This window comes from Sminthopsis crassicaudata, chromosome 2, assembly GCF_048593235.1.
Source record: "Sminthopsis crassicaudata isolate SCR6 chromosome 2, ASM4859323v1, whole genome shotgun sequence".
NCBI lineage: Eukaryota > Metazoa > Chordata > Mammalia > Dasyuromorphia > Dasyuridae > Sminthopsis > Sminthopsis crassicaudata.
Genome location: NC_133618.1, coordinates 578702656 through 578722322, shown reverse-complemented (window position 1 = coordinate 578722322; position 19667 = coordinate 578702656). Strand labels below are relative to the sequence as shown.

The window sequence follows — 19667 nt, the reverse complement described above, 5'->3', positions numbered from 1 at the left end:
TTGTTTGTAACAAGTCACGAAACTTTTTATTATCTATAGGAAACTAATAAATATCAGTGTAAATTTGTCTTTTCCATGTCCCTTTTTTCTCTATAAATATTTTGCTGATACTTTTCTTTTCTTTTTTTTTTTTTTTACATGTGCTTATTGTTACTATTTTGTTTTCCCTTCCCCAGACCATCCCTAACAAGTAAAGTCAAGCAAAACAAGTCATCTCCTCAGTCCCTTTGAGAATATTCTCTTAACTCTGTGCCCACTGGTGCCCCTCTACACTAAGAGGCAGGGATGTTTGCCATCAGGGATTCCGAAATCTTTTTTAGTCACAGAAATGAAAATGTTCTACAAGATTAGTTTCCCATTTTGTGTTGCCTGCCTATCCTAGGTTTCTTGATGGCATGATAATATTCTACCAAGAGTCTCCTGGACCAGAGAATCTACTCCCCTTACAATTCTCATTTCTTGCAAAGAGCACAAATACAAATAATTTTTGTTTGTGTGGAGCCTTCTTCCTGTCTGGTGTCCTTGGGATACATGCTTCATAATTGTTAGGTAAACAATTATTGCATTTTTGAGAAAGAATGTTGTTACCATGTTCAAATATCTGAAGGATTGTGGAAGAGGGATTGGACTATCTGCTTGAATCCAAAAAACATTAATGACTGGAAGTTGTAGGGAAATAGATTTCAACTCAACAAAAGTAAGAACTTCATATACATATTACTTAAAATTTTTTTTATTAAAACCAATAGTGAATATCAGGCCAACCAATAACTTTGCTTAATAACTCCTATGCATAAAGCATCATGAATTTTCCTTCATTTCCCCCATAAATCTCTATCAGATTCTTTGCCCATTCATTCTTACTCAGTTTTCCCTTTATCTGCTATAGCTTGTATGTATCCTATCTTTTGAGATCTGCCTTTTAAATTTTGCATTTCATAATGGTCTTTCCTAATTACTTTGTATTCCTCATTTATGTTAGTGTTAATGTTTTTACATTGTTCCTTTAGACTAATGAATCACAATTTAAATATTTAATCATTCCCGTGTTTTAGGAAATTTAGGTTGCTTCAAATCTTTTCCTATTACATATAGTGCTGCTAAGTAAATTTTTGGAGAAAATTTTAAAAAATTATCTCTAATTCAGATGTACATTCTTTATAAGCTAGCATATTTCCAACAATGGAATTATTAGGTCAAAGATTATGATAAGTTTTCTGATGTACTGTTAATTTCCGTACTTTTCTTTTCCTTTTTAAAATTAAATTAAATTTTGAGGGGTTACGTTTTTAAGTTCTGAACTGTTTCCTTCCCTCTCTTCTCATTCTGTACTTATAGAAGGCTACTATTTGACACAGACACACAGACACACACACACACACACACACACACACACATAGAAATATGTGTGTATATATAAAGATATGCATATATGTATTTATATATATATTTCATATTATATATATTGCTATGCATATATTACTGTGCATATGTCTATTTATTGGTTCTTTCTAGGGAGATGAATAGAGCATTTTTCTTCAATCTGTCTTTTGTAATTGATTTGAGTGTTTATACTATGCAAAATAACTTAGTCACTCATAATCATTCGTTGAATAATATAACTAACTGTATATAGCATTTTCTTGGTTCTAAGCTCATTTCACTTCATTATTTCATGCAAGTCTTTCTATATTTTTCTAAAATCAACCCGCTTTTCCTTTCTTACAGAAAAGTAGTATTCTGTCACAGCCCTATACCACAACTTGTTTAGCCATTCCCTTGATATTGATATGTATCCCTTCAGTGTCTAGTTTTTTGTTACCACAAAGAAAGCTACCATCAATATTTTAGAACATAATCCTTATTAATTTCCAGAAGGAACTCTGACAATTAAGAATTGTCCCAAAGTGGAATGGGCTACTTGGGAAGTTAGTGAGTTCCTTGTCATTGGAGTTTTTTAGAAAGAGACTAATTATGGGTCACAGCTAGGAGTTGTCCAGTTCCAGAAGGAATAATGAAAAGGGATATGCTTTAGTCTGGGCCTGATTTCCATCAGCAGCCTTGCAGTCTTTTTGGGTATGAGATTTTCTTTTAATGTAAAAAAGTCTGATGGCCTCATGGTAAGTTGTAATACAATAGCTGTTGTTCAGAAGATACATGCCTGAATATGGGCCTTTTGCAAATGACTTCTGAAAGCCTCTCCAAATTCTAAGATACTTCATATAGAAAGGATGACTTATTTGGCATGCGGAGCTAATTTCCCAGGACAGCTGTGAGGTCAGTTCGAGGTCCAATCTATCTGATGTTTTCAATCTGACAGGAAGTCTCCTAAAGGTAAGCAGAGTATACAATCACCTCAACAGTCAATGGGGGTCAGCACCTTCCAAGAAGACTGTGAGAATCCTTGAGGCAGTGTGGCCACTATTTATTTCTCTTGCTGCCTGGGAAATGTAAAAATTGCAGTTTACTTCTTAGGTCGCTAAAGTATATTATCCTCTTCTTTATTTTTGAGTTTTGTATATGAGGCATGAGTTGCTATGCCTCCAGCAAAAGGTAAAGAATATCACATGAGATGTGAAAATATTCAGCTTTTCAAGGAATTTTTCAGATTGCTATTTGTAAATTCATAAAAATTTATATAACTAATTTTAAGGGGGAAACAGATGAATATTATATGAAAAATTCTTGTTATCTTATTTTGTTACCATGCTTCCCATCAAAAGGGTTTTATTTTGTCATTCAAAAATGGAATAAGATAGATAAGTTGGCTTGTTTAAACAAACTTGGATAAGCTGTTAGATTAAAAATCAACCAAAAATAACTTAGGGCACAGCATCCAAGAGAAAGTTAGGGTTTGTGAAAGGATTATGTTATATTTGGTGCTAGATTTTAGGCTTTTTGTTTTTAAGTACATCTGTAAAGGGAGCTATCATTTATAGTTCTGAAAAATGACTTCACAAAGCTGATAAGGTGATAATTAAGTAGCATGACTGTTAGTAATGAAGTTATAAGGAAAATCCCAAATCTGTCAGAATTTATACATCTAAATAAATACATCCCTCTAAAAAGGGAGATTCAAAACTATTTCATTCAGTGATAGCATCATGAGAATAAATATAAAACTGCCCAAGGTGACTCTCTTAACTTTGACACATACTGTTGAACTGTATGCAAGTCATTCTGCAGTTTCCTCCTATGTAATAATGGCAATAGTACTTAAATTTCCTACTTTCAGGGTCAGCTTGGGGTAAGTTTTTGTTTTTTTTTTTTAATAAAAGCATTTTGCAAGTATGAATTTCTGTTTTGAAACAACATTCTGGTGTGTTGGTTTAAAAAATCAAGTATCTAATTAATCAAATCAATAAGCTTTATTAAATGTCTTCAACGTACCAAGCACTGTGAGCTTTGTTATTTTGAAATTTATTTCTTAATTTTTTAGTTTTCAAGTAGTTTGCTTTTTAGAGTGAGAATTCATATTTTGAAATGCATTCAGTGGTGTTTTAAATAACTAGACTTCCAATTTTACTAGACTATATTTCTTTAATTGTATTATATTAATGTGATTGTTTTATTGTTGTTTAGCCATTTTTCAGTTAGTTGCATTCGACTCTTTGCGACCCCATTTGGGGTTTTCTTGGCACAGATACTGGAATAATTTGCCATTTTTTTCTCTAACTTATTTTACACATGAGGAAACTGAGGCAAACTAGATTAATTAAGTCAACTGCCCAGGATCACACAGCTAGGAAGTGTCTGAGACTAGAAGTGAACAAAGCTTTTCCCGTCTCCAGATCCAATAGACTAGCTTTTGTGCTACTGAGATGCCCAGTGATGGTTTTACCTACTTTGACGTTGTCTTTTGCCATGTTTTTATCTACCATGTTTTTGGTTCATATTTTAATATCCTTGACTCAACATGTCACACTCTATAGTTCTCCCCAAAACTTTATAAACAATGCCTGATAAGAACTGGCTCTTTATTCAAGACTTTAAAATTGGAAGTATTTGAAATATTCTATAAGAACACTTAATTTGCAATTTAGTCATACAAGTTATTGCTAATCAAATACTCTTCTACTCTGTTGCATTTGTCTCCAAATGTGTGGAAAGTGTTTAAGCAGTAGCTTGGGAATAATTTGAAATCATCTATGAAGTAAGTATATGTTCTTCAATACATTGTTTTGTTGTTTTAAAAAATAGAGACATGTTGAAAAAGCCAGATAAAAGCTGCCTTATATAGTTCCCCACTTTAAAGCACAGTATTTTTACATAGCAGAATTTATAAGGGAAAATGGTTATAGAGGTACTGAAAGGCAAAATGCAAATGAAGTTTGATCAATTTTTTAAAAGGGAAAACATTAGAAGCTCAGTATTTTATTTTCATCCTATGGTTAATTGATGGTCCTATAAACAAAGAAAGAAAACCCTGTTTCTTGGTTGTAATGGAAATTTTTTTCTACTCATACTCTCCCTTATTTATTTGAGAAGGGTAACCCTAACGTCCCTTTGTCTAGTACCTTTTTCTTAATCATTTGACATTAAAATTATTTGGAAATAATGAATTATCTTTATAAAATTATTTTTCTTTAGCATCTCTAGTTTCTTTTTTCATTGGATTGTGGGTTTTTTAGATTTAGAGTTGAAGGGACCTTAAATAATTTTCTAGTTCAATGCCTTATTTTTACAGATGAAAAAATTTAGTCCCAGATAAGTTTAATAACTTCCCCAAGATCATCCATGTAATCGGGTGACAAAGCTGGGATGCAAACCTCATATCTGTGACCTATAAACCCAGGACATTTTTTCCCCATTTTTCACATTTTCAGCCAGTGGCAAACTACTTTTGTTCTTGTTATCAAATAAAATGGTTTTCTAACATTTACTTAAAAGGATAAATAAAATATTTCATGGAATGGGGGCCATTTTAAAAGAAGATGGTACTTTAGTACTCATACTGAAAATTTAGTTATTTGTTATATGGAATACTAAGTATTGAGAAACAATTTGTTTCAAAAATTTTTAATTCTCTGTATTCTATTTGGCATCTTTCAATAGCTTTTACTTTTTCAGTTTTGTATCAGTATATAGCCTACTTTTTTCAGGGTATTTCAAAATTAGGAAAAAATGTTTAAAAAACCTGGCTTTCCCTTTTATTCAGTGCCTGTGCTTGTCATGACATCAAAATTAAATCTATTCTATTGATTTTCCTTGTATACCTTGAAAATTTTCCAAGTACATTTTTTAATGAAAATGATTTTTAATACTATACCTTTACTTCATTCTTTTTCTTTTATATGCTAATAGAGTTTCTTTTTAGTATTTATTTTGGGGATCACGGTCATTGATGAGATTGAGTAATTATAATAGAGTCAAACTGTTAAGCAAAAAAGATTTAGGTAAAGCCTTGGAGAGCAAACTTAATAAGTCAGTCATGTGAACAGTTATTTAGGAAAGGGGAAAATTTTGAGAAAAATATGGTAGTATTCATTATTACTATAATTTTGGACATTTAGTTTTGAGGGGGGGCAGCCATGTGGAAGGATTAGTTTAAGGTTATTCAAATTGTTATTGTGTTACAGCAGGGGATTGGGTCAAAGTGACCTTCCAACTCTTTAAGTTTTATATTTCTTTGCTATGATTTTCTTTTATTCCCTTGGGATGCATGTTTTAGCAGCAACATTTTCCAGGATACTTTGTGATTATTGAAACGTGAGTACCTCTTTTGGATTTCTGCTTGAATTGTCTTCTCATTTCTTCAAGACTTTTCTCAAATGGTGCTCAGAACTCAGTGTTTTAGTCAATTATTATGATGCTCCAAAATGTTGGTTATAGCAAAATAACAACCCATCTATATCAGTCATTTTAGTCAAACATTTCAAAAAAACATTTATTGAGCTTCTATTTCATTTGCAAAAATCTTTCTAACAGCTATTTTGAATTTTTATTTTGGAATTTTCTTCTTAATTGCAAAACAGAGTGTTAATTACTTAGTGATTTTAGTTTGTGAGTTTTGCTTATTGAAACAGTGCTGATTGTTTTGCCTTTCTAATTCACCAAAAATAATCTGTGTGCTAAAGTTTAAATTTTTAAAATGTAAATTCTATATTTATATTTCATTTGAAAATCTGCATTTTTATTTTCCTTTTGTACTTTGACATAATATTCATTTACTAGTTGGTTTCATTAATGTGTTCTGCAATTCTTCAGACTTTTTTTGTCTGTTAATGGTGTCATGTTTGACCCTTTTAGTGGTCTGATTTTGTTATTCTGATCCCAGTGAATTAATATTAATCAAATTATTAAGGACCAATATATTCAATTATAGCATAACATCTTCAACTTGAGTATAAGATTAAAGAAATTTATAATATTAAACAAATAAATTTGTGATATTTTCTTTTTGATAATTTAAAACATGGTAGAATATTTTCAAATAAGAGTTAGAAGTTACTGTTCTAGGTCTATGTTTAGCATATTCCATTTTAGTAAAAAATGAAACCTGTTCATGCTGAAAAAACATTTTTTTAAGATTCTTGAGGAGATAAAATACTTTATGAAAAAGGCATATTTAAAAACCCATAGCTGGGGCCTAACGTGCCTTTAGTGTGCCTTGAATCTCTGGAGCAGAGACACACAATCCAATAATTATATTAACGTAGGGTTTTTTTCCCCACTCCATTTCCTGATTCAACATTTATTGAGCATTTGCTGTTACATATATAGCCATGGGCTAGATTCTGGAGAAGCAAAGACCTAATTCCTACTCTCATGTAACTTAGACTCTAGTGGACTCTAAAGATGCAATTGCTGTTTTAAAAGGTAAAGTTTGAAAGTGCAGTGAGAAAGAAGTGCAACAGCCTGGAGGTGATTTGTTGATTTCTTAATATGTTTTATGACAAATATCTTAAAACATAAGTCATCATCTTTTGCTTTTCCACTGGATAACAGATTCTCTCTTAGCAAGATCTGTCTGATTGAGGAGCCACGAAATAGGGTTTGTGTTAGATAGAAGGCCTACCTGCTCATGGGTTTCTTTGAAGAAGATAACTTTATTCTTCTGAGAAGTTAATTTATATGAGTGTAATAATTTTAGGAACTAGTATAGTTAAATGTATCACATTTTCAACTTGTTTTCTTCTAACTAGACTAGGCAATTGATCTTTTTAACTTTATATAGGCAAAATGACTAATTGTCAAGTAGAATAGAATAAAATTGCTCCTTAATACTATTATTAGTTACCAAATATAGAAACAAAAACCAATTTGATATTATTAGTCAATTTTTTCTAATGCTTACAAGTACAAAGCCACTAACATATCCTATCCCTTTCATTTTACTTCTAGCAAAACCTTTTTTCCTTTTGGTGCTGAGCATTCTCATAAATCCAGAATTTAAGAAGGACCTCAGGGGCCATCTAGACCATCATTCATTAAAGGAAAGGAACATTAAAAATTCTTTACAGAGGAAAATGCCCAGTGACAGAATTGGGCCTTGAGTGAAATGTCTTTTTTTTTTTTTACTGATTAAACTCTGCTGGAAATAGTATTTACAAATGCAATCCATCCAATTAAGTTTCATTCTCTAGTTTAAACTCCCCCCCCCCCCCTGAGGCTGGGGTGAAGTGACTTGCCCAGGGTCACACAGCTGGGAAGTGTTAATTAAGTGTCTGAGACCAGATTTGAACTTGGGTCCTCCTGAATTCAAGGCTGGTGCTCTATCCACTGCGCCACCTAGCTGCCACCTAGCTGCCCCCTCTAGTTTAAACTTGGGCATCTGATCAGACTATACCAGTTTTATCTTTCCATATTGAGGGTATGAAACGGTGGTAAGGAGAGAAGCAGGGGCAGGCTGATTCCTTTATAGATTACCAAATTAAGTGTTGACTTTGAAGCAAGTAGTGAGTGTATTCTAGTTTGCGTTTATGTCCTTTGAAGTCACCTTTGTTTCACTAGATACAGTATAATAATTAGTGTCTCTTACAGGCTACATTCAGTCTTTGTCATATAAAAAATTTAATGTGATAAGACAAATGAGAGGAGTTTCTTTCCATCTGTATATCTTTTGACTTAATATTTCAGGACCAGGCTTGGAGTATGTTCCAGATTCAGGGTACAAGAAAAGTAAACAGAACCTACACTATCTTCTACACCTGTATTTTGGAATATCTGATAAGGCTAATTTTAGCAATTGCAAGCCGGAGGATGTTTCCACCAGGATGGCAGCGGCTCCAGTAAACACCCAATCCCCAGATGGTGCCTCCCTGTCCCGGCCCATCACAACAGTTTTAAAACCAGCTTGGTTTTTTTGTTTGTTTTTTTTAACAGGGGAGCCAGTGTAACTCCTTCAAGACTGGAGTGACACTCTGCATCTGCATCTGCCTCATGTGAGTTATCATTTTGGCAGCAGCACTTTGCCTAGGCTCAAACCTCTATAGAGGTTTGCCTTTTCTTTTTCAGGAAGCCTATAAAACTGCTACACATATGTCTTGGCAGCAAAGGTAAAAAGTGCATGAGGGTTCCAAATTTCCCTGCACAACTTCCTGCTCATTCCAAGGGGGCTTTCTCTTTTAACACAGGTCCTGCCTGTCTATATAATCAGTGACTATTCCTAACAGAGTCTGAGGGTCCACCTCCAGAGCGTTAGTTGATTTTTTTTTTCATTCTTTTCCCCCCAAGCAAATTGTAGAAGAAACAGTTCTCTTTAATATTAAATATATCTCTAAATTGTGCTATCAATAATTACAGAGTCAACAATATCTTTAAGTGCTATCAGTAACTTCAGCTTTCAGAGCTTTGGCTGTTCTCTTTATAGTGGAGTTATGTAATATGAGAACACTGTGTGCTGCTTTAGTGGCTGAAACATTTCTCTGTTTTAGAACTTGGGGCCCTGAAAATAACTTGTCCTTTTGTCTTTGGGATCTGGGCCCATTGGGGTAGGCCTGAGGACCCTCTTTAAAGAAAAAATAAATGAGCAGGGAATCTGTGATGATTATATTTAGCTTCAGGCCTTGGGCTGCTTTCGCAGGCACAAAAAGGTCAGACTCTAACAATTGGGCTTGAGGCTGAACACCATTTACTTGCTCCCAATCTGTAAAAGGAGTTGAAACTCGAGCCCCTGCAGCTGTGCAGAAGCATACATCCCTGCAGTCTGTGCATGGCAAGCCTTGAATAGGTGGCATTCCCTGTGCCCTACCAATGGCTGAGGCTGTTTTCCTAGGGACTGGGATGAAAAGGGATTTAAAAATATTTTTAGGAAGCGGTTTAAGGGCATATTTACTTGGTTTCAGGAGTAAAGGGTGTTTTCATTAACATATTTCTGCAACCAGGATAGCAAATGGTGATCTAAACATACTCTTTGAAACAGTGATGGAAGGGTAAACTCTTTCCTGTGCTCTGTATTGCTGAACTTGGAGCAATCTCTCCGGTACCCTTCTTGCCCCAAGGCATATTTACACTGTGTGTTTCTCAAGTAGACAGTTTAATGACTGTAGTCAAGTTACTGAAATGACTATCTGGGCAGCATGTAAGAAAATGTCAATAGCTTGTAGTTCATACTGATTAATATAGTGCTTGCTGAAATGAAGAGGGTTGTCAAGATGGAACTTGGACTCTCTACACTCAAAATCCATTCCCACCTGTGACTAATTAAAGTAGAGTTTACTTTGGACAGTGTTAGAGTAATTGGAGAACTGTGTGTTTTCACCACCAAGGATCTAATCTGATGTCTCCACTGTGATAGCTTTGTGCACTCTAGAATCTTTCTATGGCAATAGTGGAGTTCACTGGGAAGACCACTTGATTGAAAATCAGCAGAGCTGGATTCTGGTGCCAACTCAGTTCTTTACTTGCTTTGTGTTTTTAGGTCAGTGATTTACCATCTCTGAGCTTCATTTTTCTTAGCTACGGAATGGGGAAACTTATCATTTGTCCCTTCAAAGTATATCAAGTTGCATGGGAAGAAAAGGATCTATATAAAATTAAGGCATTTAAATGAAATGGCTTTTTCAGAAAAAGCTTAGACAAAATTTTGCCCTTTATGAATGAACCATTCTTTTTATAAAGTATGCAATGCTTTTCTTCCTGTTGTTTTTAGGAATTGTGTTTTAAAATTGTAGTTTGAAGGTGTGAGGATTTCTTGTTTTGTTTTGAAATCCCTGAGGAAACTTAGTGTTTTTTATTCCAAACTATTTCAAAAAAAGGCTGGGTTTTAATCAGCAATCATTCCATCATTTTGTAATTACCCAGCTCCCTAATTTAGGAACCGTAGTATTTTTAGAGAGTAAACATGGGTAATGACATGTAAAAGTAATTAGTTTTTCCTGGAGAGTTTATGAAAAGCAGTGGTTGAAAAAATTTAGTACAGATCAAATCCTATTAAAATGAATTCCATAGCATTGAAGAATTAAATTTTTTTTTTAAATTTGTATTGCAGTTTTGTTGTATCACAATAAATAGATTATGGGGCAGAGCCTTTTTGTTTTTTAGAACTGTTGTAATGGGATTTGTCATAATGGGATTTGATCCATAATTGGGGCAAAAGGATGCTTTGTAATATTCTAAAAGTTCCCTTAGAGTTAAATTAGTCAGTGATTTCCTGGTACTTTGATACTGGAGACTTTAAATATCTTCTCAAGGTAGTGTTGTGTTAAAAAAAAAAATCTAACAAAATGTCAGCTTAATCTACCTATACATAGAGGTCTTCAACTTTAAAATTTAGTTGGGTAAAAAAATCTCAGATAGTTTTGCAAGTGACAGCAGATAGTAGGGCACTATTAAGCGCCTGGTAGACAGAAAAAGAGACTAGTAAGTAGTCTCCCCTTTGTCATTTGCACTTTGGAGAAGAGAGAGACCCAAGATCTGTCTGACAGTTTGAGTTTCCATTTTTTCAATGGATACCCCAGTGTGACTTTTGTGATAGTGGGGAGAGGGGAAAAGAAAGACACAAATTAAAATTTCATTATGAACAAGCAGAATGAACCGAACTGAAAAATTGGTCAGGAGAGTGGGATAAAATAATGTAATAGTAGTCAGAAGCAATCTGTGATCAATGCTAATTTAACTAGTGGTATCATGAGACTACATAGAGTTATTCTGCTTTTCTCATATCCACTTAATGAACTAACAGATTTATATGTTTATTGGTATCATCTCCTCTAATCTATTTCTGCAAGCTCTTTATGAAGAGTACTAATCTGTTGTACCTTCTCATCCCCTTAGACCATCATTGCATCATGACATCACCTCCTTTCATTGATTATTTTTTAAGTTTACATGCCCATGGGAAATCCAACTCTCCTAATTTCCCTACTACTGTATCAAATTATCAGTGCTGATCCCAATTTGCAAAAATTGAACTGCTTTTTAAAAATCATGGTTTTTGAAAGGATATCTCACATGTTTCATCATTTGTGGACTACTTGCTTGTCTGACTCTACTAAATATATAATGGAGTGATACCTGCCTAAACATCCCATTTGGAGGAGAGCTTTTCAAAGGAACAATATTTTCTGTGTAATGGACTGAAACCTTTTTATAATGAAATTTTGATAGATTTAACATTGTAACAGTTAAGAAATATATATTCTGTCTGGCAAATGCAATTGAACATATTGGTGGAAAGTGAATGTAAAACCAGTACCAAGCCAAAGACTCTCAAAGAAGAAGAAAAAAAGAAAGTTTGATAAAATCACAGAAGGATTCTTGTCACACTAGATATGTGATGAATGAACCCTTTGCTATTTATAAACCTCTAGTCTGATTCCCATCAATAGTATTTTTTGGGGTGGAGAAATATTGACCATACAAATAGCCATACAATTTATATTTTATACTTTGGTAACATGGGACTGCAAAGGGAGATGATAGATAGAAGAAATAATGTTTAGCATGAATTTTGTCTGAGATAAGGAATTCTGCTGGATTTTTGGAAGTTTGATCTGGTATGAAAATAGCAGCTTCATTTCTATAGTCTATAACAGAATTCCCATATCACAGTGTGCATGAGCACAGTGGAACCTGAGTTGGAAGAACAAAAATGACAGTGTTAGGGGAGGGGAATTGTGGTAAGAGAAGAGAAGAAATAACTTTCATTTGCTTTCTGCCTTAATTGACGGTTCTTTTGCATTGACTAATTAAGAATTTCTTCTTTGTGCAGTGTACAAATCCCCGGAGTATGAATCTCTTGGTTTTGACCTGACCGTTGAAAGATTAGTTTCCATTGGATACCCCCAGGAGCTGCTCAGTTTTGTCTATGATTCTACATTCCCTACAAGGTAATTGTAAATGGCATTGTTATGGGACTGACATCACCTATGAGAGAAATGAATATTAAATGATTAGTTTTGGGGGAGATCCAGGATTTTTTCCCTTCCTCATTTAGAGATTAGGTCTCTGAAGGGCAGGGTGAAAGAGGAGATGAAATCTTGGAGTTGTTGTCCCACTCAGCTAGAAAATTTACCAAAGAAAGTCATCTCTGGGGAAATTTGGCTCATTGTGTTCTTCTCTGGCAGGTTTGGTCTAGAGCAAGTAGCTCCTTTGTCTTGAGTGCCTGAGGGTGGGGGGGGGGGCTCTGAGAGCAAGAGTGATCTGTCACTTCCCTCTGTGCCTCTTTAGAGTAGGCCTACCTCTCTTTATAATATTCATTCCTCTCATTAATTGTTAACCAGTCAGAGTTGATTGCCATCCTCAGGAGTGTTCATTTTTCCAAGGGCCTATAAACACTGACTGGATTCCATGAGGCATCCAGTGTGCCTCTGATCTATTTTATTAATTATCTGCTAGCATGATTAATGAAGTGATTAATTACCCAGAATTTTTGTCTCTTGAACTTTTTATATGGTAGACTACCTTTTGCCCACAAAAGTTAATAGTTACCAAATTATTTCTGAAAGGAGATTCTGGCCTCTGTTAATTAAAACTTGTCTCACAGAGTATTTACATCACAGAGCATTACATTCTTGGAAATAAAGTCATGCTGTTTTAAATCAACTTCCAGTCAAAGTACCTGTTGTATGCTAAGCACTGTGCAAAATCCCAAGGATACAGAGAGAAAAGAGAAAGTGTCCTGGTCCTCAGGGAACTTGTGTTCTGACAAGAGAGTGTATTTAAGTATATAGGGAATATAGAGAGAGTAAGTACAAGGTAGTTTGGGGAAGGAGAGGCAATGATCAGGAGGTGAAGGTAAAGAATATGTTCTAGGCATGGAAGACAGTGCAAATGCCTGGAGGTGGGGATGAAATACCATGTATGAAGAAGAGCAAGTAGGATAGTATAACTGGACTTTACAGTACTTTGGGGGATTAATATCTAGAAAGCCTGGAAGGGGCCCATTGGTGAAGAGCTTCCAGTGTCAAACAGAGGAGTATATATTTGATCCTATACTACAAGAGTTTATGAGTGTAAGAGTTTTGCTTCTATCCTCCCTTTGGGTTGGCCCACCAAGGCCCTCTGCCTCCTGGCATTTTTCCCCTTCTCTTGTGCCACATGGTATCTCCCCTAATTCCACTCTGTTTCCCAACCCCACTTCTCCTCCTCACAGTTAACTAGGGTGCTGGATCCCTTTCAGGATTTAGCCTGCCAGCTAAAGACATGCCCCAGCCTCATGGGGTGCTCCCTTTCTGCTATAATTGTGAGTTCCACTGAAGAACTTGACTTTCATATGCTCTCCCACTCTATTTCATATCTACCATTCCCAGTATCTATTGTATCCCTTCACTTTGTAATTTCTTCCCTAAATAAATATATCTTTTGTCAAAAATGTGAATTCTTCACATGATTGAACCCCAGTTTTTGGTGATTGCCATTATTTGGTGACAAACACCATACCATAGATCACATCATACTTATTTGTCTCTGCTCTGTGGGCTAGGGTTTATAAGAGTTCTATTATTAAATATTTACTTTAAAATTTTTTTTCATATAGGGGACTGGTCTTTGATACATTGTATGGGAACTTGCTGAAAGTTGATGCATATGGGAACCTCCTGGTATGTGCACATGGATTTAACTTCATAAGGGGGTGAGTATCTGTTCTAAGACACTATAGCCATCCTAGAACTTAGGGGAGATTTTCAAAGAAGAGTCAGACAGGCCAGTGAGTGATGAAAGTAATAGGCCTTTATTAAGTGAATTTTTTATATCTATATCTAGATCTAGATCTAGATCTAGATCTAGATCTAGATCTAGATCTAGATATATATATATATATATATATATATATATATATATATATATATATATATATATATATATATATATATATATAGGGAAAGACTGGGGCCTCAAATGGCTGCTGCATCTTCCCCTCCACTTCTAACCCCCAAGAGTGTGTTGGAGTATTCTGAAGGAGAACTACACTGACAGAACCACAGGTGTGATGGCCTCCATCAAAAAATCCTGAAGGACTTCCCTGTCAAAATAATTCAGAAAGCTTTTCCCTGAGACAGATTTGATTGGTTACTTATCACTGATATTATCTGGGGTTTGATTAGTTAGATAAATTTCCAGCACAGAAGCTTTCTGGTATAGAAGATTTTAAACAAAGGCAAGAGGAACAATGAAATAACACTAATATAGTGAACCACTTTCTTGTTTTGTTATGATTAAATGAGAACTATATGAAAATAGCATTTTCTTCTAAAATACAGATATGCCTTGGAGATATTGCAGGTTTGGTTTCAGACCATCACAACAAAGTGAATATAACAGTAAAGCAAGTCCTGTTATTTTTCTTTTTTGGTTGTTTTGTGTGCACAATAACATTATGTTTAAAAAAAAAAAAAAAAACCGGCAATGCACATACGTTTATTAAAAATACCGGGGATGTTAGCATCAAGTGAGTTGTGATTTTTTTTTTTTTTTTTTTTTTTTTTTGCTGGTCTGGAGGATCTTGCCTTGATGTTGATGGCTGCTGTCTGATCACTACCCGGGTGGCGGTTGTATCTAAATTTAGATAGCAATGAAGTTTTGCTGCATCAATTAACCTTTCTTTCACTTGAACACTTTGAGGCTATTGTAGTATTATTAAATAACCTAATTTCAGTATTGTTTTATCTTATGGGATAGGGAGGTCCAAGGAGAGGGAGAAAGAAGAGAGAATGGTTGTACAGTGAGATAATTAGAACACACACAACATTTATCAGTTAAGTTCACCATCTTTTATGGGTGCAGTGTGTGGGGCCCCCAAACAGTTTCGATAGTAACATCAAAGATTACTGATTGAAGATTACCATAATAGATAAAATTATGAAAAATTTGAAATATTGTGAGAATTGCCAAAATGTGACACAGATATGATTAAGAGTATGCTATTGGAAAAATGGCACCAATGGGCTAATTCAACAAAGAGTTGCCACAAACCTTCAATTAAATTTTTTTAAGAGCAATATTTGTAAGAAACTCAGTAAGATATGCCTATATCACATTTCAGACTTTCTAGTCATATATATATTTATATGTGTGTGTGTATATATGTGTACAAATACACATACACATATATGTACACACATATCTATACACACACAAACACACACACACACACACACAAAGAATATGTGAGCCAAAACCATATGTAGTTTTCTCGCCTAAATCTTTAAAGGATATGTGAGACAGTGAAATTTAATTGTGTTCACCCTATACTCTTTTTAAGTTTTTCACCTATTCGTAGAGTCATAGATCTAGGATAGATAGAAACTTTACTGAAGTTCATTTTTTCTTTATTTGGAAGTGACCTTAGAAGTCATTTAATTGAATTTTCTTATTTATAGTGAAGAAACTGAGACATAAATGACTTGCTCAGTTGGTATGTTGTTGAGCAAAGATTTCCTTTTACTTCAAAATCCAATCCTCTTCCCACTCACGTGCACTGTTGTATCACTGAGAAAACCCTTTCTTTTGGTCTTTCCCCTGTACTACCTTAGATTCACAGATTCTGCCCTTTACAAATATACAAATGCTCCAGTCACTCAGCTCTTCCCTCACCTGCTAGTATTTTAGTACTTCTATTTGGCTATGCAACTTGGGTCATTACTGCTTTTTCTCTGTACTTTGTTTCTCTTCTTTGACCTTACAGTATTGTTGTCTCTTCATGGCCCCTCTTCATCATTTCCTTCTCCACCTTATTTTACAAAGGGGGAAACTGAGATTTCACAGTTAGCAAGTGTCTGAGGCCAGATTTGAGTTCAGGAAGATGAGTCTTCCTGACTCCAAGTCTAGGGCCCTATTTGCTGCACCATCTAGCTGTCCCAATACTTTTGACTTTATCTCAAAATTCAGACTTAGATCCCTCTTACCATCTACTTTCTTGGCTCCTGCTCCAGGATCACAGAATACTTATGGAAAAATCTATAGATATGGCCCACTGCAGCTTTATGCTTTTTTGAATTCAACTCTTAGGTCGTTCTCATTGCATTGTCTTTATACCTCAATACCTTTTCCCCCCTATGTTTATTTTCTCATATTTCTCTTCAGTCTTAGAGAATGAGCTGTATTTTTATAAGGTTTATTCCTCTATCTTATTAGAATGCAACTATTAGCAATTCCTGACAGCTTGCTTTCTGATTTATTTCTACCTTTTCCAGCATCATCAATTTCTCCTCCATTGGCTCCTTCTTCTTTTCTTTAAAAGATACAGATTTCTTCCATTTTGAAAAAAAAAATTTTTATACCTGCCATCTCACAAGCTGCCTTGTTTTTCCTTACTTTCATTTTGAAAATTCTAAAATGAGTTGTCTGTATCCATTGTCTGTGGTATTCTCTGATTTACAACCATGTAGCATCTCAGAAGATACTAGGTTACTTAAAAATGTTTTATTTCATAGAGGAGCTTGACTTTCCTAAATGCACTCTACCCTGTTCTCCACTTCCTATTCAGTACTTAAATGGCCCTGTGACTTTATCTATGGGAGTGCTCCCTCTAATGGTGCAGACTGAAATCCATCAAAACATGCTTTTGATCCTTTTTGGTTTTCCATAAAATTTCCTTGAGGGTCCACCTGGTGAGTTGAGGGACTTTCTCTGTGTCTGGCACACCATTGTGTGCAAGCATGCAGCATGTAACCTCACCTTTCCTTCTTAATATATAACCAATTCACTGCCTTTTCCAAGTATACATCTCTTTGGTATCATTATATACAATTTCTTATGCTCACCAAGTGATTCACAAATTTTGATTCCGCAAAGACTATGATTTATTTCTATACTGAAGAACTAGAAGAATATTCTGTTTTTTAAAAATGGGTTTTTATTTCAGGGAGACTCTTACTTAGTATCATAGAACTATATAATTTACCCAATTAAAATTTAACTCCTCTCTTCTTCCTTATTAGTTCTGTTCATTGGTACCTTTTTTTTAAGAGGTAAAGAGAAAAGTTCTTTTTAAAATATTTCTTATTCTGAAATTCAACACCAAAAACCAAAAGAATATTTCTATATTCACAGCAGACCATAAGGAAGAAATGTGAATCTCCATTTCATATTGCTGACTTTTTTAAAAGTTTATGATCAATTTCATGTTACTTTCTTTTTGGGGAGGTCAGCTAGGTGGCGCAGTGGATAGAGCACCAGCCCTGAAGTCAGGAGGATCTGAATTTAAATCTGACCTCAGACACTTAACACTGCCTAGCAGTGTGACCCAAGTCACTTAAGCCCAATTGCCTCAGGGCAAAAAACAAAACATGTTACTTTCAAAGCTATTCTGTTTGTGTTTCCTTCTGAATTAATTTCTGAGGTTTTTTTGTTCATTAAAAAAATGTTTCAATGGTCTGCCTTTTTAATATCATTCTTGCTAACCTTCCCATTCTTCCCAGCCTTCCCCAATTAAAAAAAAAAAAAGAAAAGGAAAAAAAAAAACCTCTTATAACAAATTACATTAGAAAAAACTAATCCAGAATGTTTTAAATGAATAAAAAGGAATGATTTTCTGACTTAGAGTCTATCACCTCTCTGATAAGAGTTGGGTCTTGACAGACTTATGAGTGGGTGACAGTGAGTTCTCTGAAGCCATAGTTGGTCATTATATTATTCAAAGTTCTGAAATCGTGCAGAGCTATTTTTCTTTGCTGTCCCTATGTAAATTATTCTCCTGATTTTGCTCACTTCACTCTGAGTCAGTTCAAAGTACCTCAAATTCTTTGATATTGTCTCTTTTCCTGATTTCTTAGAAGTGCAATAATAATCCATTAAATTTGTATACCACAGTTTATTCAGCCACTTTCCACTTTTTGTTTTTGCTTTTTTTTTTTGCCAAGAGAATACTTTTTTATTAATTTTATAATTATAACATTTTCTTTGACAATACATATTCATAGGTAATTTTTTTTTTTACAACATTATCCCTTGTACTCCCTTCTGTTCCAAAATTTTCCCCTCCTTCCCTCCACCCCCTCCCCTAGATGGCAGGCATTCCCATACATATTAAATATCTTATAGTATATTCTAGGTACAATATATATGTGCAGAACCAAATTTTGTTGTTGTTGTTGTTGTTGCAAAGGAAGAATTGTATTGGTAGCTTTGTTTTGTTTTGCTAAGGCAATTGGGGTTAAGTGACTTGCCCAGGGTCACACAGCTAGGAAGTGTTAAGTGTCTGAGGCCAGATTTGAACTTGGGTCCTCCTGACTTCAGGGCTGGTTTTCTATCCACTGCGTGACCTAGCTGCCCCCACTTTCCACATTTTAGAGGTAATCTAAAATATCTCTTTAAATTCTAATTGCTTTTTAAATTTTTTCTTTTTTCTCTCCTTTTAATGTTCCATAATTTGAAGTATTTCTACACCAAACTATGTGTTTTCAACTCTCCTTTATTTATTTCATATCATTGTGAGGTTCATTTGATCCCACTTCCCTCACTCTTTCTTCCATGTTTGGAGCCTTTTCATATAACCCAGTTATGAGAAATAAAAAGTTATACCTCCTTCTTCCCAAATTCTGCACTAGTATATTCATCCTTTTATCTTCCCTTTTCTTGCTCCTCTTAAAACACTCAGAAAAGAGGTAATCTATCCTAGTTCCTCTGATTTTCTAATTTAACTATTTCAATACCTTTTAAAGACTTCAGGGTTCTGAAGGGTGCTTATCTTTTCCCTTTTTATACTTTATTATTCCCTTTTTAAAAATCACATTTAGTTTCTTTCAGTTGTCCCAATAAATGTCTTCTTAGGTTTTTCTGGAGAGGCCATTGGGTGTTAAATTATTATCTCTCTCTGTTTATCATTTCAGTTGTTTTTGTCCTCAGTTTACATTTTCTTTTATTTTTTCAACTTTTTGATTTTTATACTATATTTTTATAGAGATGGGACAGTAGGCATGTTAATGAAGTTTTCTAATCATTTAGTATCTTTTCCTTTTTTTATTTGTCTTGAACATGAGTTCCTTGAGTCTTTAAGAATTGTATCAGTTTTTCTTTTCTTTTATTAATTTATGATTTTATTCCAGTTTTGCTTCTCTTTCCATGGTACCATTTTCACTACATGCTTCCTTCTTACTTCACCTCAAGGACTAGATATAGTTAGAGGACAATATAATGACACTATTGTCATTGATGGGGGAAAACAGTTTATTGTGGAAATCTTGATGGATTTTCCATTGTTCTAATTGATTTCCTGGCCTTTCAGTTTCATCTTTAAATTCCTCGGAAATAATGTGGCATAAGTAGGTCTTACAAACTTTCTG

The 19667-nt window shown here is 34.5% G+C and overlaps 1 protein-coding gene across 5 annotated transcripts in view; it reads left to right on the top strand.

Moving 5' to 3' along the window:
* Positions 1–19667, top strand: part of NT5C2 (5'-nucleotidase, cytosolic II) — a 115494-nt gene that overhangs the window by 71909 nt on the left and 23918 nt on the right. For 4 of the 5 annotated variants that reach the window (XM_074295481.1, XM_074295480.1, XM_074295479.1 and 1 more), the window contains 2 exons: positions 12155–12272; positions 13922–14017. In XM_074295481.1, the coding sequence (XP_074151582.1) occupies positions 12155–12272; positions 13922–14017 (214 nt within the window). Of the gene's footprint in view, positions 1–8325; positions 8385–12154; positions 12273–13921; positions 14018–19667 lie in introns of all 5 variants that reach the window. The other variant, XM_074295483.1, reaches the window with a different exon arrangement.